This window comes from Paramormyrops kingsleyae, chromosome 1 (assembly GCF_048594095.1).
Source record: "Paramormyrops kingsleyae isolate MSU_618 chromosome 1, PKINGS_0.4, whole genome shotgun sequence".
Lineage (NCBI taxonomy): Eukaryota > Metazoa > Chordata > Actinopteri > Osteoglossiformes > Mormyridae > Paramormyrops > Paramormyrops kingsleyae.
In genome coordinates this window covers 3,215,435-3,243,018 of record NC_132797.1, presented here as the reverse complement: position 1 = coordinate 3,243,018, position 27,584 = coordinate 3,215,435, and the positions used below count along the sequence as shown (strand labels likewise).

The 27,584-nt window shown below is 43.5% G+C and overlaps 1 protein-coding gene across 1 annotated transcript; it reads right to left on the bottom strand.

Moving 5' to 3' along the window:
* Nucleotides 1-872: 872 nt before the first annotated feature.
* On the bottom strand, nucleotides 873-27,584 carry LOC111838695 (probable polypeptide N-acetylgalactosaminyltransferase 8). Its single transcript, XM_072715996.1, has 9 exons — nucleotides 20,161-27,584; nucleotides 15,444-15,627; nucleotides 15,154-15,351; nucleotides 14,221-14,335; nucleotides 13,165-13,350; nucleotides 12,923-13,060; nucleotides 5,250-5,345; nucleotides 4,418-4,585; nucleotides 873-1,944 (listed from the first exon to the last, which is right to left on the bottom strand). Exons 1-9 carry the CDS (start codon nucleotides 20,177-20,179, stop codon nucleotides 1,810-1,812), a joined length of 1,239 nt encoding a protein of 412 aa, XP_072572097.1. The 5' UTR covers nucleotides 20,180-27,584; the 3' UTR covers nucleotides 873-1,809.

Here is a 27,584-nt window from a genome sequence, read left to right as displayed (position 1 = left end):
GCAATAGTTGTTATTGGAGGTAAGTATGAAGGATATCAGCATTGAAATTGAGTTTCTGCTGCCACATGGTGGACAGAGTGGGTATAACACCCAGGAGCCTGCCGTCAGAGTTCTGTGTATTCATCTTCCACTGCTGTTGTCTGGTTTGTCTGCACTAGGAAATGCTAGACTGGATTTAATGTGAAACATATTTATTTGTTCCTTATATTTTGTATATTTGGACTTGTTCTTAATATAAATGTGACTCTCGTTCAGTCAACATTTACCTCAGTAGTAGGATGAAAACACAAAATCCCATCTTTCCTGTGATGTTTACGAGTTCTTGACTGACATAGATTATTTTGGAAATGGACTGAAGTATTTTCTAAACTGTACATTTCTTAGAATAAATAACTTTTACACAATTTGCGTGCTCTGCTTTGTCCATTCTGGAGAAATCTTCATTGTTCTTCCCCCCCCCCCTCAAATCAAATATATGAACACAGACCCCTTATCACATGTTGAAATTAGCTGTAAACTAGTGTCACGATCGGGTTGCAGGCGAACGGAAAAGCAGGGGAGAGGAGCCAGGAGGTAGGGTAAAACGGGGATTTATTACGGGAAACAGGACCGGGGAAGCACGACAGCAAACATCAATGACAAGTCTGGGGAAGACTGACTCAGACGAGGACTAAAAACAAAAGACAAGCTAAGGGTAACGAGCAACAGGTGGGAACAATCAGGCAGAAACAGGAGGTAACGAGGTGGGCGTGGCACATTAGGATCGGACGGAGCTGGGCGTGACAACTAGATCAACACAAGTGGTTTATGGAGCCTTTTGATTGCCTGTCAGGCTGCTGATTATAAGTCATAAGATCCCTCAGAAAATATCATTATTATACAATGCAGTTTATTGTGTAAGAAATGATTGGCGCTGCAGTCGTCGACCAGGATGAGAAGTCTGGCTGGGGTCCGGTCAATGATGCTGCGGACGGCTCTCCTGATGGCGGACAGAGCCTCATCCAGATAGACTGGTCAGGGAGGTCCTCTGGTCATTCTCTGCTCGCAGACCTAGGCAGTGACCCAGTTAAAAAGGAGAACTTACATGGTCTCTCTAGGGAGTGTTTCCCAATCCGGTTCTCGGACCCGCAGCAGTCCATGCTTTCGCTTCCTCCCTGCTCCCAGTAGGGACTGTCTGTGGGTCCCCGAGGACTGGATTTGCGGTGGGGAGAAACTGCTCTAGAGCTGTAATATCCACAACTCTGATATGAGCCACCTTGTGTCAATGCTGGGGGAGGATAGGGCTGCCTGTCTGGGCGGACAGATATTTTTGCATTGATTTACCCCTCCCAGTACCGCATTTTTCATACACGCTCATTCCCGAGTAAAGTGACCAATAGTATGGCCATTTCTAAAATGGTTACTTCAGAAATGCATATAAAACTCTCTTTTGGTTCAAATTTTAGTTCTGTCTGAATCACTGTGACTCGCGTATCAGCACAGGTTTGCCTCTGAAGAAGCAGCCATAGTCATGTATCCTACCTTTGTCTATCTGCTTGCTTTGCAAACATGTCCACTCAGGTTTGTTTGCTTTGGACACAAGCTAGAGAAAGACATTGTAAGGTGAGCATATGACAGGTGACATATGACAGCCCATCTCACTGTGTATTTTGTTTTACATTAGCTGGGGAAAATTTCCACTCCCTCTTTTCTTTTCATTTCTTTGTAAAGCCCTTAATCTCAGTTTTAAACACAAGAGGCATCAGCCAAATGGGACGGCAGCCTCCTTATGTGCTTTGGTATTCAACACGCTGCACACTTACCTCCCGTTCAGAAATCCCTGATCTTATGCTGTATCGTCCAGTGCTGACCGCTGCACTCCCGCATGACCAGCTGGTAACTGGAGCCTTGACCGATATTTATCTCAAGGCATCTGTTCGTGCCCCTGTTCTTTATCGCCTGTCCCTACAAGGACAGCAGGTACATTAGCGCATGGCGGGGGGGTGGGATTAACACATAGCGCTAATGGATCTAGCAGAATGTGTAGATTATGATTTTTGATATTTACAGTTTAAAGCTCGGTGGTGGTTCCTTACCAGAAACACATTTCTCAAATGATATGCATATAGAGCTGGACTGGGATTACAAACTGGCCCTGGACTTTTGCCCATACAAACCCACCACACATACATACCTACAATAAAACTGGCAGTGTGGGGAGTGAGCAACAGCCACCAGGACCACACCTGGTTTGTCAGGAACCTTGGAAAGCAATCGCCCTGAGCATTCTGGATCTAACTATTACAGCTTTTCTGAATTGCTAAAACGCTAAACCCCATTCTAGGAACAAAACTCATTCATCCAATCAGTCACTCATTTGGTGAAACCAATCAGTGTTACGTGTTACTTCAAATACAAGAACTTGTGGCCATAGGTGGAAATTAGCGGGAGAACATTTCAAACTGGATTTAAGGAAGCACTTCTTTACACAGCGTGTAGTCAGAGTATGGAATAGTCTTCCTGGTAACATAGTGCAAGCTGAATCCTTGGGTTCCTTTAAATCAGAGCTAGATAAGATTTTAACAACTCTGAGCTATTAGTTAAGTTCTCCCCAAGCGAGCTCGATGGGCGGAATGGCCTCCTCTCGTTTGTATAGTTCTTATGTTCTTATGTTTACCAACAAACCCCATTTTCAGTTAGGATACCTTCTAAAATGCAATAAAAACAAAAATTCACGATTTGTTAATTCACGTGAACCTTTCGTTAACTGACAAAAGTACAAAGAAAAGATTTTCAGCACTCAATAAAAGTTGGGATAGAAGTGAACAGTGCACAGAATATCCCAGTTACACCAGTTTGGAAGATGCCACAATAAGCAGGTGGGTCGTAGCAGGTGTGGTATCATGACTGGGTATGAAAGTAGCATCCATCAAAGGCTCCGTCTCTGCAAGCAGGGATGGGTCGTGACTCTCCCCTTTGTGTCAGAATTTGTGAGGGAATTATTAGTCAGTTCAAAAGGAACATTCACATGTGAGATTGCAGAGAATCTAGGTCTTTCAACATCTACAATACATAATATTGTGAAAAGATCCAGAGAATACAGAGAAATCTCAGTGTGTAAAAGGCAAGAACAGAAACCACTGTTGGTTGTGCGTGATCTTCGAGCCCCGAGGCGGCACGGTCTCAAAAACTGTCATGCTAATCTGACAAGTACAGCCACCTGGGCACAGGAGTACTTCGGAAAACCATTATCACTTAACACAGTCCGTCTCTGCATGCAGAAATGCAACTTCAAACTGTAACACAAGGAGGAAGCCATACATCAACTTTATGCAGAAACGCTGGCAAGTCCTCTGGGCCCAAGCAAATATAAGCTGGACCAAAAGATTGTGTATCCGTGTGCTGTGGTCAGATGATTTCAGCTTGTTTTTGGAAACAAGATTGATTTCTCCATGCTAAAGATAAAAACGCTGCCAGTCCAGATCTATCTCCTACTGAAAATGTACGGCGCATTGTGAAGAGGAGCTTCAATCAGACACAATGACCATTTACTGCTGAGCAGCTGAAACCTTGAATGGACAAAATTTCCAATTGCAAAATTACTACAATTAGTATCCTCAGTTCCAAAATGATTAAAATGTGTTATTAAAGGAAAGGGGATGTAACACAATGGTAAATATGCCTCAGTCCCAACTGTTGCAGCCATCAAATTCTAACGTTGTGGATATTTACAAAACTCAATTAAGCCGGCCAGCGAATCTGTTGAAAGTCTTTTCTTTGTACTTTTGTATTCATGTGATTCATGTGAATTAAAGAATCACAGATTTTTGTTTTTATTGCATCGTAGAAAATATCCCAACTTGTAGTTAGACACTGTTCAGATCTGAGTCGCCCATTTTGCAAACCTCTAAACATTCTCATTCATCACAACGCATTTTGCACCTTGGCAAACTTTGATGCAAAATTTTAAAAATAGGCCACAAAGGCCAAATATTGCAAACATTACATATGGCTCTATGTTATAATTGTACACAAACATTTTAGCTAGATGACTTTTTCTTCTTTTTCCCCAGTTTCCGATTTTGCAGCTCAACATGCAAAAGACCACATCCAAAGTAATCATGTTACTGCAACATTGTTCATTGGTAGTACTTTCATGTTTTTTCTTGCTGCAGTGTGTAATGGCTGCTCAGTAGTGTTTATGTACTGACAGGCTTGATGAGTGACCTCCAGCAGATTTTGCAAGATGAGTCGAAGGTTTTGTGAATCTAGTTTGAAAACTGGGTTCACCGTTCTGAGAAAAGTTTGGGAGGTTTCAGGAAGTGTGCATTAGCAATTCAGAAAAACTGTAATAATACATTTATGTATCATCTAAGCAGATTTAAATGTATATAAGGGGAGTAGTTGCCATGCCATCTGAAAAAAACAGTAAAATCACCTGTTTGAAGTCCCACAGCATGTGGAAGTTCTTACTCTGAGCCTCCGTGCAGTCATACAAACCGGGCAACTGTCCCACGCCGAGTTCGACGAGACAGCGCTGACTCTCAGACCTGTGTGACACCAGGTTGCCAATGTGGATCTGTCCACTCGAGTAAAAGTTACAGCGCTGTGCAAATGGGAGGAACTTATGGTTACACTGTTTCCGCTCGAGGACCGTCCACCTGTTCGTACATGCACAGATGTGTTTGAGGCAAAATGTTTTGATTGAGAAAAGAAAAAAGTATTTTAGCTACATTTGTCCAGTACAAAATTTCATTTTGATCAAGGTGTCTGTCAGAATTTGCCCCGGTGTTGACACCTGGTACGGCTCTCGTGTGTTTGTTTGCAGCGCAGGGAGCAGCTGGTCGACATGCAGAGAGCTGGCAGCTGCTTCCAAACTCCCAACACCGGAGGTCTGTGGCTGCAGTGCAGCCCCATTTTTCAACGAAATTTGATTGAACTACTTACGAGTATGTTTGTGCTACTATATCGGTTTATTACTTGTGAAATTTCAGTGGAAATGGAATACATGAAGAAATAGTGACCTTATTTATGTTTAGTAATAAATGAGCTAACTGCAGGATGATCAAGTAGTCACAAATTCATAGAAATTATTAAAAATATGATTTGACGTCAGTTCATGAACAATTACGACAATGGTGAGTCTACAGTTAAAGCAGCGTATTACAACCCAGCCCTCAGGCAGACTAACATGTCCTGTGAGCATTTAGGTCTCTGCCCCAATGTCTGCTTATAAAGGAAGCTTATAGTTACTCAGTCTTAATACACACCTGTGGTGCATGTGTATGACATCCGTAGATTATGGGTAAATTTCCTGGGATGGTTCCTTGATCGAGGCATAAATCCCTCTTTAGGTCATTAGATATCTGCCGGTTTGAAATAGGCAGCATAAAAATGTTAGTTATTACTCATGAGCTTAATTTAATAATTAACAGCAAAAAAAAAGCAAACGTGGAATACATAAACACTGTCTAATTAAAAACACACATCTGCAAAAAATGGAGTGTGAAAAAAACACATTTTCTCAAACAACTTTACAAAATGTACATAAAACAGCCTAATGAGACGCCCTTAATTAGCACCACAAATAGAAACTTATCTTCAAACAGCCGTCAGTGCACGGTTTCAAATGAAATTGAATGTTTCAAATGGACTTACATGGATTGTTGTCAGGGAGGCAAAAATGTCGGTGTCAAGAAGAAAGCATTTAATGGCGGTTTATATTGACAATTTACAGTGTTGTTAGTTAGCTAACTGTGAGACTATCAGTATTAAGTTGTTAAAATCAGCGATATAAAGTAATCCATACAAACCACTGTCATGCATAGAGATGTTAACTAAACAACATAAATACTAGTAATAATACTAATTAAATAGATGACGTCATAAAACATCGTTCCATTGTTCAATTATATGTCAGATGCTATCAGTAGACAGGAGAATGGGAAAATTCCATCTATTACAGAAAATCACGATTGTAAAATAGTGGACAAAGGCCTGAGTGGTTTTCATTGGGCAGCGAGAATGTAATAGATGTTCTATCCATCATCTATACCGCTTAATCCACCTGGGTCGCAAGGAAGCTGGAGCCAATCCCAGCATCTTCGGGCAAGAGGTGGGGTACACCCTGGGCAATCCACCCAGGTCGCCAGTCCACCACACTCACAGTCACACCTATGGGAAATTTAGAGTTGCCAGTTGACCTAATCTGCATGTCTTTGGACTGTGGGAGGAAACCCACGCATGCACTGGAAGAACATGCAAACTCCACATTGCCATTTTTTCCTCAACATTTGTTTATTTATCTATTTTTTGTGTGGGGGGGTATAATGTTACAGTCTAGATTGGCTACTGATACCACGAAAACCATCCCTATTTAGGAAATGACATCAGTGGCGAGTGCAGGCTGGGATAGGGAAGTAAAAAGAAAGGAATTGGATTGTGCGGGTACTGAATAAAGGAACCAGACTAATCGCTACACAGCTGGTGCGTGTCTGTGGTCTATATACGCACATCTACATGGTGTCAGAAGACAGCTACTCCGAAACATGGCTCGAGGACTACGCCGTATTGACCCGCTCGTCTTTGATGAAAACATCGCCGACAACTGGGTAAAGTTCAAGCGCGAATGGCGCGTGTACAGCAACGCCGGGCTATCAGCAGCGAGCGAGAAAGTAAACGCTTACACCTTTTTAAATCTCGCTGGTCCTGATGCATTGGATAAATACGACACTTTCTCTTTTGCGGAGGGAGAGGACCCAGAGAACTCCGATGTCCTGGTGAGGAAATTTGAAGAATTATACCTTCCTGTAAAAAATGTGATAGTGGACCGGCACGCATTTAATACAACGTGCCAGAAGCCGCACGAGACGATACAGTCATATATATCCACGCTAAAAACGCTTGCAAAGAAATGCGAATTTGGCACGCTACATGACGAACTTATTAGAGACCGCCTAGTGTGCGGCATTCAAAACGACAGCGTCCGCTCACATCTATTGAAAGAAAAAAAACTAACTCTAAACGCAGCTATTGAAATCTGCATGCTGCACGAACAGTCGGAAAAGGGCAACAGAGAGCTAAAGAAAGAAGCAGAGGTCTGTGCAATACAAATCTCATGCTCTAATTGTGGAGGGCATCATGCATCTGACCGCAGCAGTTGTCCTGCTTACAGCAAACGTTGTAACGCATGTGGGAAGTGGAACCACTTCTCCAAGTGTTGCAGGTCAGTTAAGTTGCATGCCAGGCCAGTGCAATCCTCACCCCAGTTCAATAAATCACAACCCAATGCAAGCAGGAGCAGGTGTGCACACAAGATAAATGAGCTTGACACGCAGACAGCCCAAGAACCAGCAGACCTGTTCTACTGTGAAAGCATAGAGATGCCAGCACAGAGAGGTGAGATATTCACTAACCTGTCCATGGAAAACAATGATAAGCAGTTGAAGCTCAAGATTGATACAGGAGCTAGATGTAACGTAATATCAAACATTCTACTACAGCGTGTTGACCCCGGTGCTCGCATTGACCACAGGCGTAAGGTCAACCTTGTAGCTTATGGAGGTCAGGTAATAGAGACTGTTGGTGTCACAGACATTACTTTCACATGTGGGACACTACAGTTTTACGTTTTAAATAGTGATGTGAAACCCATACTAGGTCTCAATGACAGTGTCAAGTTAGGTCTTGTACGCCTTGGGCCAGAGGTGCATGCCATTCAGCAACTGGCCCAAGAGCTCATTGAATACAAAGATCTGTTCGACTGCAGCACTATAGGTAAGCTGCCTGTCGTGTATCACATGCGTCTGGATAACTCAGTGCACCCCACAATATGTGCACCCAGACGAGTACCATTGGCAATGAAAGACAAACTTGTTGAGGAACTGGACAGAATGACTAAGTTGGGAGTCATCAAATCGATCCAGGAGCCCACTGAGTGGGTGTCAGCAATGGTGGCTGCCTGCAAGAAAGATGGCAGCATAAGACTGTGCATCGACCCGGTTCACCTCAACAAAGCACTTCTCAGGCCACACCATCCTATGAAAACTGTTGAACAGGTGATTGCAAACATGCCAGGGGCCAAGGTGTTCAGCATCCTCGATGCAAGGTGTGGTTTCTGGCAGATACCTCTCAGTGAGGAGTCATCCAGGCTAACTACGTTCATGACCCCTGTGGGTCGCTATTCATTTCTTCGTATGCCGTATGGCATTTCCACTGGCAGCGAAGTTTTTCAAAGGTGCATGGAGCAACTCTTTGAAGGGCAGCCATGTGCAATCGTTGTTGATGACATCCTAGTGTGGGGCCACACAGTGGAGGAGCACGATTTACGCCATCGCCAGGTCCTGGACAGAGCACGTGCTGTCAACCTCAAGCTAAATGCTGACAAATGCCGCTTTCGAGTGTCAGAGGGTATGTGGGCCATCTACTCACTGACCAGGGTGTGAAGGCCGACCCTGACAAAACTGCTGCTATCCGTCTCATGGTGCCCCCAGACGACAAACATGGACTCCAGAGGTTCTTGGGCATGACTAACTACTTGTCCAAGTTCATCCCAAATTACAGCGCAATCACAGCACCTCTACGACAACTCCTGCATCAGGATGTGCCATGGAGCTGGCAGGAACACCACATGACCGCCTTCACCAAACTCAAAGAACTCATCACTGCCCCTCCTGTGCTCCACTACTTCGATGTGCACCAGCCTGTTGTGTTATCTGCGGATGCCTCACAACATGGGTTGGGTGCCGTTTGCCTGCAGAACAACAGACCAGTGGCATTTGCTTCTAGGGCCCTTACAGAGACAGAATCACGTTACGCTCAAATTGAGAAGGAGCTCCTGGCCCTTGTCTTTGCTTGCCAAAAGTTCCACGACTACATCTATGGCAGACCTGTGACGGTCGAGACTGATCATCAGCCACTGATCACCATCTTACGGAAGCCCCTACACTCAGCATCTGCGCGACTCCCGAGGATGATGCTGAAACTGCAGCGTTATGATCTCCATGTCGTCTACACAAGAGGCAAAGAACTGTATGTAGCGGACACTCTCTCCCGAGCACACCTGCCCTCCACTGACCAGGCGGCGGCTATCGGGGACTTTGATGTTATGCTGGTTGAAGTTCTTTCCTCAGGGAGGATCGAAGAACTCAGACGTGAGACCCTGGTTGACCCACTTTGCATGCGCCTATCACAGGTTATCTGTGCTGGCTGGCCGGACTCATCGAAGAAGCTGCCACAGGATCTGAGGCCGTTCTATGCCATGAGAGACGAACTCACAACTGACCACGGTCTGCTTCTCCGTGGTCAGCGCTTCATCATTCCCCACTCGCTGCAGCACTATTATGTGAAGCAGTTGCATCAGGGTCACCCTGGCCTGGAGGCGACAAAGCGCAGAGCCCGGGAAACCATGTTTTGGCCCACCATCTACCATGATATTGAAGACAGTGTTTCTCGGTGTGCCCCCTGCAATGCTCTCAAACCACACCAGACAAAAGAGCCCCTTCACCTTCATGATGTGCCTGATCTCCCGTGGTCTCTCACTGCAGCAGACGTCTTTGAATGGGAGGGGAAAGCTTACCTTGCATTGGTTGATTCCTACTCTGGCTGGTTCGAGATAGACCAACTCCCTAACACAACCAGTGCCACCTTGATAAACAAACTTAAACGCCACTTCGCCACACATGGGGCCCCACAACAACTAATGACTGACAACGCTACTTCATTCACAAGTAGGGTGTTCCAGGAATCTGCCAAGGAATGGGACTTTTGCCATGTCACCAGCAGCCCTTACCATCCCCAATCGAATGGCCTAGCTGAGAGAGCCGTGCGCTCAGCTAAACACCTGCTGGAGAAATGCACACGCGATGGCACAGACATGTATGGAGCTCTGCTGAACCTACGCAACACTCCAAGGGATGGACTGGCATCGCCAGTCCAACGTCTGCTTTCTCGGCGCACCAAGGCACTCATTCCCATGACCAAGGTCATGTATGTCCCCAAGGTAGAAACTCAAGTTCAGGCAGCTCTAATGCAGGCCAGACAGAGGGGAAAAGCACACTATGATCGATCAGCCAGACCGCTGGTCCCGTTGCACACAGGACAAACAGTACGAGTGCAAACATACAGAGGATATGACAGATTAGCAACAGTACTTGGACGAGCACGGCAGCCTAACAGCTACCAGGTCCGGGATGGAGATGCTACTATGTGAGAAACAGGCGCTACCTCCTCCAAACACCTGAGAGTTTCGTCCCTCCTGCTGTCGCTGGATCTTCATCGACCACTGCGGAGCCCCCACCAGACACAAGGGCCGCTATTGTTGAACCAGCAGTGGTGCAGGCAGATGAACCTGTAGTCATCACACGCTCGGGGAGAGTATCGAAACCCAACCCAAGATACAAGGACTATATGGTCTACTCTTGAACCGTGGCACGCTAATGTGTGCTTGAGTTGTTAACTGTTGTATTCTATGAGTTGTTACTTTTGTGACATATATGTGTTCCTACTTTTCCACTTGGGTTGCGATGGTCCTGTTGGCATGTTTCACCCTTCTAACATTTGTTGGGAGTCTATGCATATGGAACCCCCACGTTATTCAGTCTTCAAGAAGGGGGATGTAGATTGGCTACTGATACCACGAAAACCATCCCTATTTAGGAAATGACATCAGTGGCGAGTGCAGGCTGGGATAGGGAAGTAAAAAGAAAGGAATTGGATTGTGCGGGTACTGAATAAAGGAACCAGACTAATCGCTACACAGCTGGTGCGTGTCTGTGGTCTATATACGCACATCTACATACAGCATTCTACAGAATGTCCTTTCTTTTTGACTGGGCTGTCCCTGGTGAGGTTGCCAGTGTTCTTAGTGTATAAGCCATGTTAAAAATTCTACAAAAAAATCATGTATATCCATCCATCCATCCATCCTTTTTCTGCCACTTATCTGGGGTCGGATACCAGGCTCCTTTCAGTTTGGAGGAGCAGCGGCTCTACTTTGAGCCCCTCCCGAATGTCTGAGCTCCTCACCCTAAGGGTGAGCCCAGACACCCCACAGAGGAAACTCATTTGTGCCACTTGTAACCACAATTTTATTCCTTCGGGAACGTTTTGAGTGGTAAATTGAAAGCTTTTCATTCCAGCTCAGCTCCGTCTTTACCATGACAAAACATTAGTGTCCACATTACAGCCGTCGCTGCACCGATCCGCCTGTCAATCTCCTGCTCCGTTCTTCCCTAACTCATGAACAAGACCCTGAGATACTTAAACTCTGCTTGTGGCAGCAACTCATCTCCCGTCAGTAGAGGGCAATCTACCCTCTTCCAGTCAAGAACCATGGCCTCAGACTTGGAGGTGCTGATCCTCATCTTGGCCGCGTCACACTCAGCTGCAAACCGCCCCAGTGCATGCCCAATGACGGCAAAAGGACCACATTATCTGCAAAAAGCAAAGATCTGATCCTGAGGTCCCCAAACCAGACCCCCTCCACCTAGAAATTCTGTCCATAAAAATTATGAACAGAGTCAGTGACAAAGGACAGCCTTACTGCTAGCAATGTGAACCAAACTCTCGCTCCGTTTGTACAGGGATCTGATCCCCCACAGGACCCCCCCAAGGGACATGGTCATATAGCTTTTCCAAGTCCACAAAACAAATATAGACTGGTTGGGCAAACTCCCATGAACCCTTTAGTATCCTTGTGAGGTTGAAGAGCTGGTCCAGTGTTCTGCGACCAGGACGGAATCCACATTGTACCACCTGGATGTGAGGTTTGACCAATGGACGGACCTTCCTCTCCAGTACCCCAGCCTAGACCTTCCCAGGGAGGCTGAGGAGTGTGATCCCCCTAAAGTTGGGACACATCCACTGGTCCCCATTCTTAAAAACTGGGAACACCACACCAGTCTGCTAATCCAAAGGCGCTGTCCCCAGCGTCCACACAATATTGAAGAGGTATATCAGCCAAGACAACCCAACATCAAGGGCTTTCAGGAATTCAGCGCGAATCTCATTCACACCCGGAGCCTTCACACCAAAGAGTTGTTTGACTACTGCAGTGACCCACAAAAATGGGTAAGTCCCCATCTGAGTCTTCCAGCTCTTCTACTTCTGAGGAAGGCACATCAGTGAGATTCAGGAGATCCTCAAAATATACTTTCCACTGCCTGACTATATCCCCAGTTGGGCTCAGTAGTTCTCCATCCCCAGACATGCCCCAGAAAGAGCAACCTGGCAGTGAATGCAGAGCCACAGGACCCTTGGCATTCTCATTCAAAGGCTGCTCCAGCGCGCCCATGTCGAGCCCAACTAACTGTCAGCCAACTGTTGACCAAGTTCACCAATGCTGATGACAATAACATCTCCTTGTTGATATCGGAACATACAAAACTGCAAAAAAAGAACAGCAGCCCAATGGTTATGCATATAATCTTTGTTCCTCGGGTACTGTGGGCATGAGGTCATGATGACAGTCTTTGCGATGAATTCTGTGCTGCAGTGCTGCATTGTATTGCTCCAAAGCTCAATTATGCAGCGAGGTTCTGCAGGGCACATTCACAGTCCGGTGGGGGGGCAGGTGTGTCCTACCCCTCCCTGTCCTGCCCCTCCCTGTTATTCTCTCTCACATATTTCTTTTCACCAACTTGGCCAAGCAGGGCATTGTGAGAGCAGTACTTGTTGTAACGTTATCTCCTAAACCAGATGCTGTCTGACAGACTGGCAACGCCCATGGATTTGATAAGCACCAGACACTTCACCTTCCTACTAACCAGCCTCACTGCCCTGCCCACACTGTAAATAAACCCACTCCTCTGGGCACTAAATGGCCTCTTAATCTTTCCCTCATGTGATAATGCAAAACGACAAACATGCCTCAGGTATAATGTAGGGCACCTAAAATCCAGCAAGCTGTAAATACGACGGCAGAATTTCCCCAAGCATTACGTACAGTGCCGTAGGCAATGCGGCCAGTGTGAGGTTCCAGGGCTGGATACACATTGTCCAGGTACCACTTGAAGGGTTTACACTTCAGTCTCTCCCTCAGCTGCTTCCTTTCTGAGATGTCGCCGATATCAATGCCATGGTCCTGAAGGCAAGCAGACGGGAACAGAAAGCTGAAAATTAATGGAAAGCCCGGAAATATGTGAGAAGACCACTGGCATCCAGCCCCATTCGCCATAGCTACTTCACCTTAATGGGAATGTTCCAGGCCACATTAACGTTTGACTTGTACTCGTCCATCCAGACCTCGGCTACTCTCAGAGCGTTCCTCAACATGGTGTCGCGTAAGTCGCGCTGGTAAGGTTTGTGGGCTCTCTCTATGTGGGCGATCTTGGAACAGGGTACCACCTCTATGCTGCCTCCGCACGACCACACCTGCAGCAGGAGACACACAAGCCTGAGATATAACATTACAAGGACTCCTCGTTTAGTGACCAAACTCCGTTCCAGTGACCAGGGGCATGTTTCCCGAAAGCTCCTGGTGGCAACTTACGTAGTTGGACCCATTCAGTTGCACGGTTCCAACTATGTAAATTGCTAATGTAGTTAGCAACTGTGCTTTAGGGAATTACACTCCAGGTCATTATGAAAAATGGTCGCTAAATGAAAATCACAGTAGCCTAAGCGTGACCATGACTGTGCTTATGACTTTTCTTCAGTCTTCCATACTGAATTTATCCTTCAGGAAGTGGAAATTTTTAACGACATTTTGTACATTATACTTCAGAGATCTGTCTCACTGCGGTTTGTGTTGTAGTGAGGCGTATGAAATTAGGTCATAAATGCGCGTGCAGAGAATGAAACAAGGAGTGGTTGTATATTGGTAGCTAATATATATTACAGTACTGTGCAAATGTCTTAGCCAGTCAAGGAAAATGTTTGAAGCTATTTATTTTTTTTTGCAAAAAGTTTGTGTATCTTGTTGGACGGCTAGATGAACACCACTTTGGTTCCCAAACCTCTCCTCAGGGGCACCTCAGCCATTCCACGTACCCGCTACGTTTCACCACCTGCTCTCTTAACTAATTAACTCAAATAGTTAAATAACTCAATGACATTGACAGACACATTTTGACAGACATAATATCATAGTTTTATACCAACATGAAGGTCATTTTAAACATCGTCTTTGAGTGTCTAAGACCTTTGCATATTTCTGTATGTTTTACATGATTTATGAATCACCAACTTCACTTCATCAATAACTTATGAAATGATTTGATTAATCACTTCCATTGAACTTACACGAATTCCCAGCTCCACATTCTCCCCACCGTACACTTTCATTCCTTTATCCAGTAATCCAATCTCTCCAAAGAAAAGCCTGTCGACCACAAGAATTCCCATGACGGACGGACTCCTGGAAATCAGAAGGGAAATATTTATACCACATTACTGCTGAATTCTACAATCTGATTGGTCAGAAGTATGTCGATTCATTTTCTGTAACCATAGTAAATCAATGTGCTATTATATTTGTTACTTAAAATTGCAGAAGTATACTACAATTAAAAATAAATGTAAAGTATAAAAACGAAGTAACTGCTACAAATCACTTACACAATTAACAGTTCTTCCAACTAAGGACCAGACCTATGGTCAGTGATTTAACACCAAAATGATTTACTGATGTAATGTAGCCCAGTCATATTTTACAGTCCTCTTTAATATGCCTATCCTAGTGGCACGCAAGTCCAGTTTTAATAAATTGTAAGTAAATAAACTGGGTTTTACCCATAATGCAATTTAATAGCAAAAGGTACATTAAGCTAAATTAATATAACTCATGATATGTATTTACATTTCTTTATCAGGCAGCTGTGTGTTTAAAGTGCATAATGTATAGCCTAAAGTACGTTAACTGACTTATACTACAGTTACTACACATTTGTACCGAAAAGTCGGTCTTTAGGTTTAACACCGGCCAATTTCGAACTAACGACTGGCTTATAACTAACAAACTAACAACGGTGGCAATATAAATGTATTTCCGTGAAAATTTTGTCTATACATACAAATATGTAGTAACATGGCACTTCAAGTGTGGCTTGTCGTGCATTAACCCTTACATTACAAAACTGTGTTTATTGTAGGAATAACAGGATGATTGCTTCACAGTGCTGGATTATAGAGATTGCAATAGATGTTTCACTGGGAAAGAGTCTTTGTGTTACTCACTTGCCAGGTTGAGATGGATCATTGAGTTTATACCACTCGGGTCTGAATGTTTCATACCGGCACGAGAGATCCCAGTCAAAACCATCAGCTGCTGCAATATAAGGGATGACCTCCAGGTTGTCATATTTCACGTTGTCGAAAACAGGGCTCAATACCAAAGTTCGGTTGTCCTTGATACGAGCCAGCAGCGGTTCTGCCCTGCAGAGGTAGACAGAACAAGTTCCTGAAGTGTTTATCCAAAGTGTTTTTCATGGCAATGGGTCTGTATGGGTAATGGAAGCTGTTCGTACCATTCTACATGGACTTCAATGTGAGCATCAAGGATGGCCACCACATCTCCAGTAGCCACCTCCCACCCCGACACTCGAGCTACAGCCAGTCCCAACTGCTTTGGGTGCCTCACCATCTTCACCAGACCAGGCCACTTTTCATGGATGAAAGCGATGTAGGCATTCAGCATGTCCTTTAGGTCCTCTGCAGAGCAACACATCATTTAATCATGCTTTTTATTTTGTCTCTATTAGCAATTATGAATCAGAGAAAACTGCCGTTATGTACAGAGTCCCACAAGGATCTGTCCTTGGCCCACTGGATGTTCGACCTGCACATGATTGAACTTGGTGAGATTTTCAAAGAGTACAAGGTTGCTCACCATAGCTATGCAGACAGCACCCAGATCTATTTAGCTCTTTCACTAATGATTATAGTCATATGGATTCACTGTGTCTGTACCTTGAAAAGGTTTATTACTGAATGCAATAATTCAATTAAATAAAGATAAAACAGAGATAGTATCAGAATCATAAATGTTTTGGAGAATGCAGCACCGAAAGTTTGGGACAAGCTAAAGGAGGTGGTTGGACATTGTACATTGCCTTGGCCTGCAAAGAAAAGATGGTCCCCCTTGTTTGGTCATCTTCTTCTTCTCTATGAGGCATTACCGTGACCAAACCTGGAGGGAGAGGAATTCTAAGATCTTCAGGGACAATAATCTCCATATTACTGAAGCTTTCTCCCTGGAAGATAAAGCGGCCAGGGGCAAATTGTGGCCCTTAGTAAAAAAGGCAAGAGAGCAGAGTAAGAAGGGTTACTGGCGAGGCGGCTCTGCCATCATCCATGGAAAGAAGATTAGAAGCATACCTGTCAAGTTTTGGATTTGAAAATAAGGGAAATTTTCCAGCACCTAGCGTGAGCCATCCCACCACCCCAACCAAGCTCCAGCATCCCTTACGTTTTAAGACAGGTGTACAAGAAATCTAAAATAACCAATTGTCATTTACATTTTATTTTCATTACACATTTTCTTTTAATTTCAATTGTTCACTCATGTGGCTCTCTGGCATTCACTAATGATAGATAGATAGATTCTTTATTTGTCACATGTAGTTATAGCTGCTACAACATACAGTGAAATGCTTTTTCTGGCAAAAAGTACCCCGGGATAAGTACTAACATCACAGAATGATAAGTCAAAGAAAGACAAAGTGCATATAGTATATATAGTATTAGGGCTGGACAATAATTCGATATCAATATATATCGCGATATAATTTTTTTCAATAACGGTGATACGATTTTTAAACATTTTACTGACATTTCCGATATTTCGATATACATATATACTGTATCATATAATATACAGTATAATCAGCCTGTTTTAGTTTAAATGGAAATATATTATTGTTAATAAGCTGAGTCTGAGAGTTTTATTTATTTGATAGTTTATTTCACATTTCTTGTTTGTAAAGGCTAAATACAAATAAAAAGTGAACCTTTATTTTTTAAAAAATTATATAATTTTAATAGGAGGAGCCTGGAGGTATTATAGACTTTGCAAATTCAGTTTGCAGACATCCATTGTGTGTGTCCTCGGCAGTTTTTTTCCTGAGGCTTTTTAATATTGTCCATATCGATATCGGAATTATATCGTATCGACCAAAATTAAGAAATATATCGTGATATAAATTTTTGCCATATCGTCCAGTCCTATATAGTATATATAGTATATATAGTACACATAGTATACATAACATAACATTGCACTGTGAAAGTATAAATATGAAGTATAAATTGCACTGTGAAGATATAATCTCACTGTAGATGTGCCATAAAGTGCAGATATGCAGATATTTTATAAGTTATGGAAATGGATAGTAGAAGACTGTGTGTGTCGTTGTCCGTTATGTGCTGTGGTTGAGGAGTCTCACTGCTTGTGGGTAAAAACTCCTCCTAAACTTATTATACTGATTTGTTGCAGACTTTGTATCCTTGTTAAAGTCATCACAGAAGGTGAAAGTAACGTTGTTTTTGGCACACAGCATTGCCATTTTAACCTCCGCATTTATGACCTGGTTAATGTTGTAAATGACCTGCAGGCTACTGCAGGTGGCAGTTCTCGCGAGGCTACTGACAGTTCAGTTTGGAGAGGCAGAGGAATTTTTTTTAAATGATATTATAATACGGGAGATTTACGGGAAAATAATAATACGGTAGTTTCCCGACCAAAACGGGAGACTTGACAGCTATGATTAGAAGTTATGATATTGACTAAACACAACCATAGGTACCTGTTGTTTTTTTCTTTTTTCCCGTTGTTAGCTGTATAACAGGTCATAGATAATTCATTGCGGATTTCTGGTATTGTGTAGCTACTGTCTACCTGTCTCTGAAAGTTTACCAGTCAACTTAGAACATAAGAACATAAGAAATTTACAAACGAGAGGGGGCCATTCGGCCCATCAAGGGAGACTTAACTAATAGCTCAGAGTTGTTATTCCACTATTCCATACTCTAACTACACGCTGTGTAAAGAAGTGCTTCCTCAAATTTGTTTTAAAATGTTCTCCCGCTAATTTCCACTTATGGCCACGAGTTCTAGTATTTAGACTAATATTGAAATAGTCATTTGGCTGAACAGCATCCAGACCCGTTAGAATCTTATAGACCTGAATCATATCCCCCCTTAGTCTCCTTTGCTCAAGGCTGAACAGATTCAGTTCCGCTAACCTCTCCTCGTAAGACATTCCTCTAAGACCAGGAATCATTCTCGTAGCTCTTCGTTGCACCTTGTCTAAGGCAGCAATGTCCTTCTTGAGGTATGGTGACCAAACCTGCACACAGTATTCTAGGTGGGGTCTTACCAAGGAATTATATAAGTGTAACATCACCTCCCTTGACTTAAATATACCATATACTCAATACACAAAACATTACGCTGATATTACTCTTAAAATTTTGACAATTAAAATATATTACTTAAATTACCAGTCTGACTTGCGATTTTATATATATGTCATTTTTGGTATACATTCTTATTATGGTGGGTGTATGGTGTAATTTTAAATAAATAAAAACATCTGTAAAATCCCTATAACAAACTTAAAATGCAATACATAGTAATGTTTTGAAGTCAAACTAAGCTGTTCCTTTTGTATTTAATGGTTTTCCGTTTCAGGAATTTGCAAAAAAAACTGCAGTGCATGATGGGTAAGATCTAAAGGCTGCCTAACGTCCTCGTCAGTCTGACGGCTGTATATAGCCCGATTATATGTCGTGGACCTTTTAATTTGTTTGTTTGCAAATTCGCCAGGTACGCTACCTTCTTTAAACTGCGTTTTAGTTAGACTACATATTTCGGGATGTTTTATTGTAGTCTTTGTAAAAATGTATATAGTTTAGCCTAACCCAGCCACTTAACGGAGCAAGCCAGCTCAACTAGGTGCCGGTGTTCTGTCGATATATGCTGCCTTGTCGAAAAATGCTACCGTAGTGCTAATCGATAGCCCTAACCCTAACTCTTACCCTAACCCTAACCCCCCCAACCCCTAAAACCCTTACCCTAACCGTAACCCCAGAAACCTAACCCTAATCCCAAAACGGTGGAACTGCACATGCGCAGAAAGGCTCGATAGCACGTCTCGATAGGTAGTATTTTATGACAGAATTTTGGCGTCAAGAAATAAAGAGACTATCTTCACTGCATCACTGATGTCAAAATGTGGGAAATATGTGGTTGTATAAATAAATGCGTTAAAGTGGGTTAATGATTCTGTGCTGTCTAAATTGTATAAAAAGTTAGGCTACGTGACATTTGAATGGGCTATACCCGGAGGCATGGACGCATTATGAGAATGAGAAAGACGGTGCGTGCACATTAATTATCCTATACCCTATTCACTTAGACAGTACACTGTAATTTTTGCAACAGAAATGGATGAGATGGGCAGGCAGCTGGAGGTGGAATTTTTGTCCTTGGTAAAACTCTGACGGTCTCCACACTGGTAACAACGTTGTTTTCTAGGCATAGCCAAACAAATCTCCTCCTGTCTGAAAAGTCGTAGAAAACGCAATTTAGCCACTAAAACTTTACAGTTTTTGTGAGGGACAGTCGAATTCTCTCGTTAAGTTTTTTGTGTTCTTGCACCCAGACTTTAAACTCGTTTCAGCGCCGCCACATACAGTATGCGTACACGTGTGTGTGCGTGGGAGGGGGGGCCCGATCGGTGTCTTGCCCCGGGGGCTTGCTTGCAGTTGTTCCACCACTGCTACTGTGCCACATCGTCACGCAGTAAGCGAAGCTGCTTTCTGTGAGACGGTATTATGTAACCGGCTCGGCTACCCCTCTGCGTTGTGTTGTATGTTGTGAAATAAACACCGGAGTCAATCTGCTGGATCACTTGTATTTTACGCTGCATAAGTAGAAAACATGCAGTTAATTATCCGTTGTGCAATCTTGCCTGCTCCTGCTCGCTCTGCTCAGACCTCCCGCGGACTGCAGCAAGAGTTCACAATACAGAGGATTTGTATTTACAAGAAGTAATTGTAATATAAAGAAAATAGTAGTAACTAGTAATCACTTCAGTACAACATGACCGTATCTGCAAAATATATCTTGTATATAACACTTTTCTTAATACAATCAAAGTTTCCAGCATATTATATAAACATAAAACCAATTTAAGTTTGAACACATATAACGAAATCATAAAAATACATAAAAAATTGTACCTGCATAAGTAGAAAACATGCAGTTAATTATCCGTTGTGCAATCTTGCCTGCTCCTGCTAAACATTCACACACAGAAGAAAAATCAGCAGTCACGCTTCACAGGCCAACTTTTACGCAGACAACGACACACTGCATTCCCTCGATTAAAACTACACTTTTGCAGGTAAAACAACTTTAAATTCGGTTCTAAGGAAAGACAACATATTCGCATAACTCATTTATCTATCGCAATAATACATAGATAAAATATATAGTAATTATTTCTCTTTTTACACATTTTCGAACAGGACTGAACAAAACGCATACCTCGCTCTGCTCAGACCTCCCGCGGACTGAAGCAAGAGCGCGCAACACGTCAATGACGTCACAGCAGCGACGCACACAGAACTCATCAAGAAATGAAACTTTCTCCCCTTCTTTTCTCATAAACAGATATACATATTAATTACTAACAGAAAAACATACAGATTTTGAGTGAATTAATAATAATTAATAATGTTGATTAGATTTCATTTAATCAACACCTGCTACATTCACCCCCTTCTGAATTCACCAAAATCGCACAACTTAATCAGTTCCACTGAAACATTTGACCAAGATAACCAAATTGTCTCCACCTATTTCAGCTTAAAAACGCTACCTTCTAAAAAGGTTGAGAGAAATTCAAGGGTGATCAGGCCTTAAAACCCTCCCAGAATAAAATGATGCCTGTTACACCATACCAGGTTTCAAATCGCAAATCTTTGGTCAATTATATCACATCTATAAATCATATCAAACGAATTGGTTCATAAACATAGGGATTGAGCTGTGTCAAAAGAAAATCTCGGAGGATATGAACTTGAACAATAAAATAACTCTAAAACAAGGTGAGTAATGACTGGGACTTTCTACCCAATGTGGTTGTAATTGATTTAAGTGTTAACGGTCTCTGAGTCATAGATTCAATGAGACGATTGACTTTTTTGACCACTCTACCGGCACGTGTGGCTCTTTCTTGAGTATTTTCAACACCCAGAGTGGCTAGGTTTCCAGTCTCTTGATTAGGTTGTTCAAGTTTAGACATGTCTCTTGTCTCTATAATGGGAGTGGTTCTGTCACTATTGGAATTGAAACAGCCCGTCTGACTATTACAAAGGTCTGTCATAGGACTTTCATCCTCAGAGGGCTTCTCAGAGCAATCATCACCTTGCCTCTGCTGTTCTCCCTCAGAACAGAACTGTACCGATCCAGTTTCACTTTGTGAGCTCTGACCCAGGGAACGTTCTGTGTCATCCAGCACCCAAAGACTTGTTCGTCTCTCTGAACTTTCACTCTCCAAACAATCTGTAAGATCCTGGGGCTGTGAGTGGGCGACTGACCCCCGTTCATCATCATTTCCATCAAGATGTGAATTACCGGTCCCTCCAGATTCCATCTGGACAGGTAAAAAACTAATGTCCAACAAGAGATTGCGATGTACAACTCTTGTAGCCCCTTTTCCATCTTGCACCATGTAGGTATGTGTCCGAGGGTTCCGGTTGATGACTACGTAGACGGTTGCCTCCCACTTATCAGCAAGTTTCCTCCTCCCCCTCTCTCCCTTATTAGCAATCAGTACACGATCTCCAACATTCAAGTGGGTACCTTTTACTCTTTTGTTATAACCCCGAGCTTGTTTTTGTTGCTCTTTGGTAGAATGCCTTTGTGCGATGGATGCTGCCTCATGAAGGTGAGAGAGCAGTGTCTTGGCGTGACTACTATAGTCCACTACCATGGGGTCTCGCAATACTTGCCTAAACATCACGTCTACCGGAAGTCTCGGCACGCGGCCGAACATAAGGTAAAAGGGTGGAAAGCCAGTCGTTTCGTGCACAGTGGCATTATAAGCAAACGTTAGGGACTGAATTTGTTGGGGCCACTGATGTTTAGCTTTTAATGGCAAAGAACGCAGCATAGATCCTAGGGTCCTATTAAATCGTTCAGTTCCTCCATTGCCCATTGGATGATAGGCTGTTGTATGCGATTTAGCAACTCCTGACAAATTAAGTAACTCTGCGATCAAACCACTCTCGAAATTAGCACCTTGATCTGTGTGTATACGTTCAGGGAATCCGTAAACACAAAAAATTTGATCCCATAGCTTTCTGGCCACCTGCTTAGCTTTCTGATTGGCACACGGAAATGCATGGGCCAATTTCGTGAAGTGGTCCGTCACTACCAAGACATCGACAGAGTTTTGCTTAGAGTCCTCTGCACTCCAAAAATCCAAGCATACCAGCTCCATGGGTGCTGAAGTTATGATACTCTCCAATGGGGCTCTAGCAGATGGTTCAGGTGATTTGGCGAGAATACATCTTTGGCAATGTTTAACATAGGACTTAATGTCTTGCTCCATCTTAGGCCAATAGAACCGCTGCCTTGCTAAATAAAGCGTCCTTGCTTGACCTTGATGTCCCACATGGTCGTGGATGCCACTCAAAGCTTTAGCCTTAAGACTTTGGGGAAGCACATACTGGTATCGCTTCTGCTTACTCATTGGATCTTTGGTCACTCGATAGAGTATACCATTCAGAAATGTAAGTCTATCCCATTGCTTACTGAGAGAGAGTGCACTTGGGCTGAGGTTTGCTTTTTCACGTCTGGAAGGTCTTCTCTTGCGAGCCACAAAAGGGACAACCACCGCTATGCTATGGTCTTCTTCCTGCTTTTGTTGGAGTTCCTGCATAGAGAGTTCCGATAACGTGTCCAGACTTGATGATGCGAACTGCTGAACAGACTGGATCAACTGCACTGCTCTGGACTCTGCTGCTAGTTCCCAGTTGTCATGTGCTTCACAGAGGGCATTTACTTCACCAGCATTACAAATACCTGAGCAAGTTACTGGAAGAATTTCTCTTGGGTCAGTCTCTGATTCCTGGCGGTGACATAAAACCTTTAGTCTAAATGTGTCCTGGATCCCTTCCTCGCTAACTCCTTCAGCCTCTGACAGCAGACTGTCATACTGTTCACTGAGCAACCTATGGCTGATCGTCTTCGTAAAAGGGTCACGGCTAAGTACATCAGCCACCACATTCTTGTTTCCCGCTATGTGTCGTATTTCAAAGGCGTAAGGGGCTAGCTTTGCAATCCAGCGTTGTTCGCAGGCATCTAATTTTGGTTTAGTCATTATGTATGTCAACGGATTGTTATCCGTCCATACGGTGAAAGTGTTTCCTTTAAGCCAATGACTAAACTTCTCACAAACACTCCACTTCAAGGATAAGAATTCTAGACGGTGAGCCGGGTATCGTCTCTGTGAGGTAGTAAGCGTTTTGCTTGCAAAAGCGATGGGCCTCGCTTTGTCCTCACCCAGGGGTATCTGAGACAATACCGCCCCCAACCCATCTAATGAAGCATCTATAGACAGGATGAAGGGTCTCGAAAAATCCGGATGCGCCAAGACTGCGCAGTTCAACAGCTTCTCTTTTAGAGTGCTGAAACTTGTATCGCACTCTGTTGTCCAGTCAGAGGCTTTCAATTTTCTAAAGGTACCAGCCTGTTTGGTGATCTTTCCCCTACATTTCCTCTTTTGACCAGCAGTGAGGACAAACAAAGGTCTAGCAATGGCAGAGCAGTTAGCTATAAAATGCTGATAATAAAAGATCATTCCCAGGAAGGACTTGATTCTTTTTGCTGAAGGAGTAATTTTGTCATCTTCCATGAGGTCAGACGTGGTCATGCGGGAGATCACCTCTACCTTTCCTGGGTCCACAGCAACTCCACCCCCTTTGACGACATGCCCCAAGAATCTCACAGAAGTTTGCAGAAGGTGACACTTTTTTGGGCTCAGCTTCAGATTGTGCTGGCGGAGTCTTTGGAATACTACTTCTAGCCTACTCAAAGCTTCCTTCTCAGTGGCTGCAAATACTAGTAGATCATCCAAGTAGCACAATAGCTGGGTGAAGTTAAGGTCGCCAAAAACACTCAGCATCATCCGCATAAAAGAAGCGGGACTATTGCATAGGCCTTGTGGCATGCGATTATATTCATGTAGACCTAGTGGTGTGATGAATGCGGTGTATTTTTTGTCTTCCTCGTGCATAGGTATATTATAAAAACCTGAAGTCAGGTCCATAGTACTGAAATAAACATTCCCGCCCAAAGACGCCAAACAATCTGACTGGTGCGGGAGTGGGTGCGCATCTTTTAGAGTCCTGGCATTGAGCCACCTAAAATCGGTGCAGATTCTCAAACTGCCATCTTTTTTCCAGACCATTACCAGTGGTGAAGCGAATTCACTGGTAGACTTCCTTATTATGTCTTGATCTTCCATGTCTGTCAGGGCTTGCCTCAGTTTTTGGTAATGGGCTGGTGGAACTCTACGGTAAGGAAGGCGAAAAGGTCGTTCGTCAATCAGGCGAATGCGATGAGAGAAACCTTTTGCCTCACCACAATCCAAAGCGTGTTTTGAGAAAATGTCATTATGGCTAATTAAAAGCTGAACTAACTCCTGTTGGGTGGAGTGACTGATCTGGCAGAAATTGATATCTATTCCTTCTAGGCCAACCTCTGCGAGCTTCTTTTCAAGATCCGCACAGTTTGATTGAGGATATGCTGCTGACTGATCCTTGGTCTCTACCTGACTGGTGTTCTGGAAAACTGTGAAATCTTCAGCAGCCACACAGGGTGACACATCAGCCAGTTTGCAATTCCTCTTCAAAGTTACGGGCTGACCAGAAAGGTTCATTATCTTCATGGGGATATATCCATCGCTCCACATGGATGTAATCACCCGTCCAACTAGAATATTTCGTGGCATGGACTTTGAAGATGTGGGTTCGACGATCACTGTGCTTCCTGGGGACAAAAGGATGTTTTTCGGCAGTCTACCCCACACAAGATGCTCGTGTCCAGCCAAGAGTGTTACAGCCTGAGTCAGCTTTACAGTCCCGACTTTACTAGGGATTTCGGCACCCTGCCATCTTGTCACCCCTGCCATCATATCGAGAAATAGAGAAGTGTCGGAGCCCTCTGACACGTCACCGTTTTGAGCAGTCACCCTCCAATAATCCTTGCTGCTTTTCATCTCATGCATGAGATACTTTATGACATTAGATCCAAGGATGAGGTCATCCTTCTGCCCTGGAACAACAAGAATGGGAACAATGCACTGTGTACCATACACATCTATCTCCACTTCATACGCACATTTAGGGTGGGTTTGATGACCCCCACAACCGATTAGGATGACTTGCTCACTCAACTGTTTGTCTTGAGTGATTACATTTTTTTTAAGCATACAAGATGCAGTGTCTTCACTTACTGTACAAGCCATGGAGCCAGAATCTAACATCCCTTTGACATGAAATGTTTTATTCACGATCACAGGGGCATAAAACAGATCACTGAATAGTTCAACTCTTTGTGAATTTTGCACGATTACTTGAACACCTTCAGATTTAGCTGCGGTTGTGTTCTCATACCATAACTCCCAATCAACATCTTTTTGGTCGAGGGTCTGATTTTGTCCACCCACACATCCCCTCTCCATATGCAGGTCTGTTAGTTTAACGACGGCTGCCCCTGGCTCGTATGCATACCAGGACCACTGGCCCCAGATCTTGGTTTGCGACACTCTCTCTTCCAATGTCCTGGCTTAAAGCAAGATAAACACAATCCATCACGTCTGCAATGCATTGCAGTAGAGTGGTCAGTGGCTTCGCAAACTCTACATGGCTTTCGGAATGGCTGAGGTCCACTTGACATGTATGGGGTCTGAACCCCATACGCTTGGTGGTTCTGCCTTAACACACGATCAAGCTGAGCAATGAGGTTCTGCAGACTGGTACTACCAGGCGATGTACTAACACCACCCACAGCTTCCATTTGATTTTGTGGACTTGCTAAAGTACCCACCTGGATAGATTCATCAATTGCAGCAGCCTGTACATTCGCAGTAGCATATCTCCCTACATCTGAACGTCTTGATTTAGCCCGTTGTTGCTGAATCCTCAGTTGTGTCTGATGCTCGTCGAGGCGTTCCTGAATCTCACTAGCTTTCCACTTATCCGCCGTTTTGAACTTTAACACGGCAGAGAGAGCTGGATCCGGGCAATGTTTGACGAACATCATCCTCACCTCTTTACTTGGATCTTCAAGGTTGCGGCCCTGCCTTTTCAAACAATCTTCTGCCACGTCAACCGCTTTATTCAAACGAATCCAGTAATCCATTGCGTTCTCTCCCACTGTAGGTAGAGTACTATAGAAGTCAGCAAGTGGCATTGCAGAATACGTCAGTTCACTGAAGTGCTGCTTTAGAATGTCGATAATAACTCTCGGGTCTTCACCAGGTTTTAGGGATGGGTTACTGCGTAATGTGACTCTGATTATGTCTCTTGCTCTCCCTCCAAGTCGTGACATCATTTCCTGAGCCTGCTCTTTTGTGGGCACACCTCTCTTCCTTAGATATACATCAACTTGCTCTTCCCATTCGTGGATAGAAAGTTTATCCGAGTCACGGCACCAATGTAACCGGCTCGGCTACCCCTCTGCGTTGTGTTGTATGTTGTGAAATAAACACCGGAGTCAATCTGCTGGATCAGTTGTATTTTACGCTGCATAAGTAGAAAACATGCAGTTAATTATCCGTTGTGCAATCTTGCCTGCTCCTGCTCGCTCTGCTCAGACCTCCCGCGGACTGCAGCAAGAGTTCACAATACAGAGGATTTGTATTTACAAGAAGTAATTGTAATATAAAGAAAATAGTAGTAACTAGTAATCACTTCAGTACAACATGACCGTATCTGCAAAATATATCTTGTATATAACACTTTTCTTAATACAATCAAAGTTTCCAGCATATTATATAAACATAAAACCAATTTAAGTTTGAACACATATAACGAAATCATAAAAATACATAAAAAATTGTACCTGCATAAGTAGAAAACATGCAGTTAATTATCCGTTGTGCAATCTTGCCTGCTCCTGCTAAACATTCACACACAGAAGAAAAATCAGCAGTCACGCTTCACAGGCCAACTTTTACGCAGACAACGACACACTGCATTCCCTCGATTAAAACTACACTTTTGCAGGTAAAACAACTTTAAATTCGGTTCTAAGGAAAGACAACATATTCGCATAACTCATTTACCTATCGCAATAATACATAGATAAAATATATAGTAATTATTTCTCTTTTTACACATTTTCGAACAGGACTGAACAAAACGCATACCTCGCTCTGCTCAGACCTCCCGCGGACTGAAGCAAGAGCGCGCAACACGTCAATGACGTCACAGCAGCGACGCACACAGAACTCATCAAGAAATGAAACTTTCTCCCCTTCTTTTCTCATAAACAGATATACATATTAATTACTAACAGAAAAACATACAGATTTTGAGTGAATTAATAATAATTAATAATGTTGATTAGATTTCATTTAATCAACACCTGC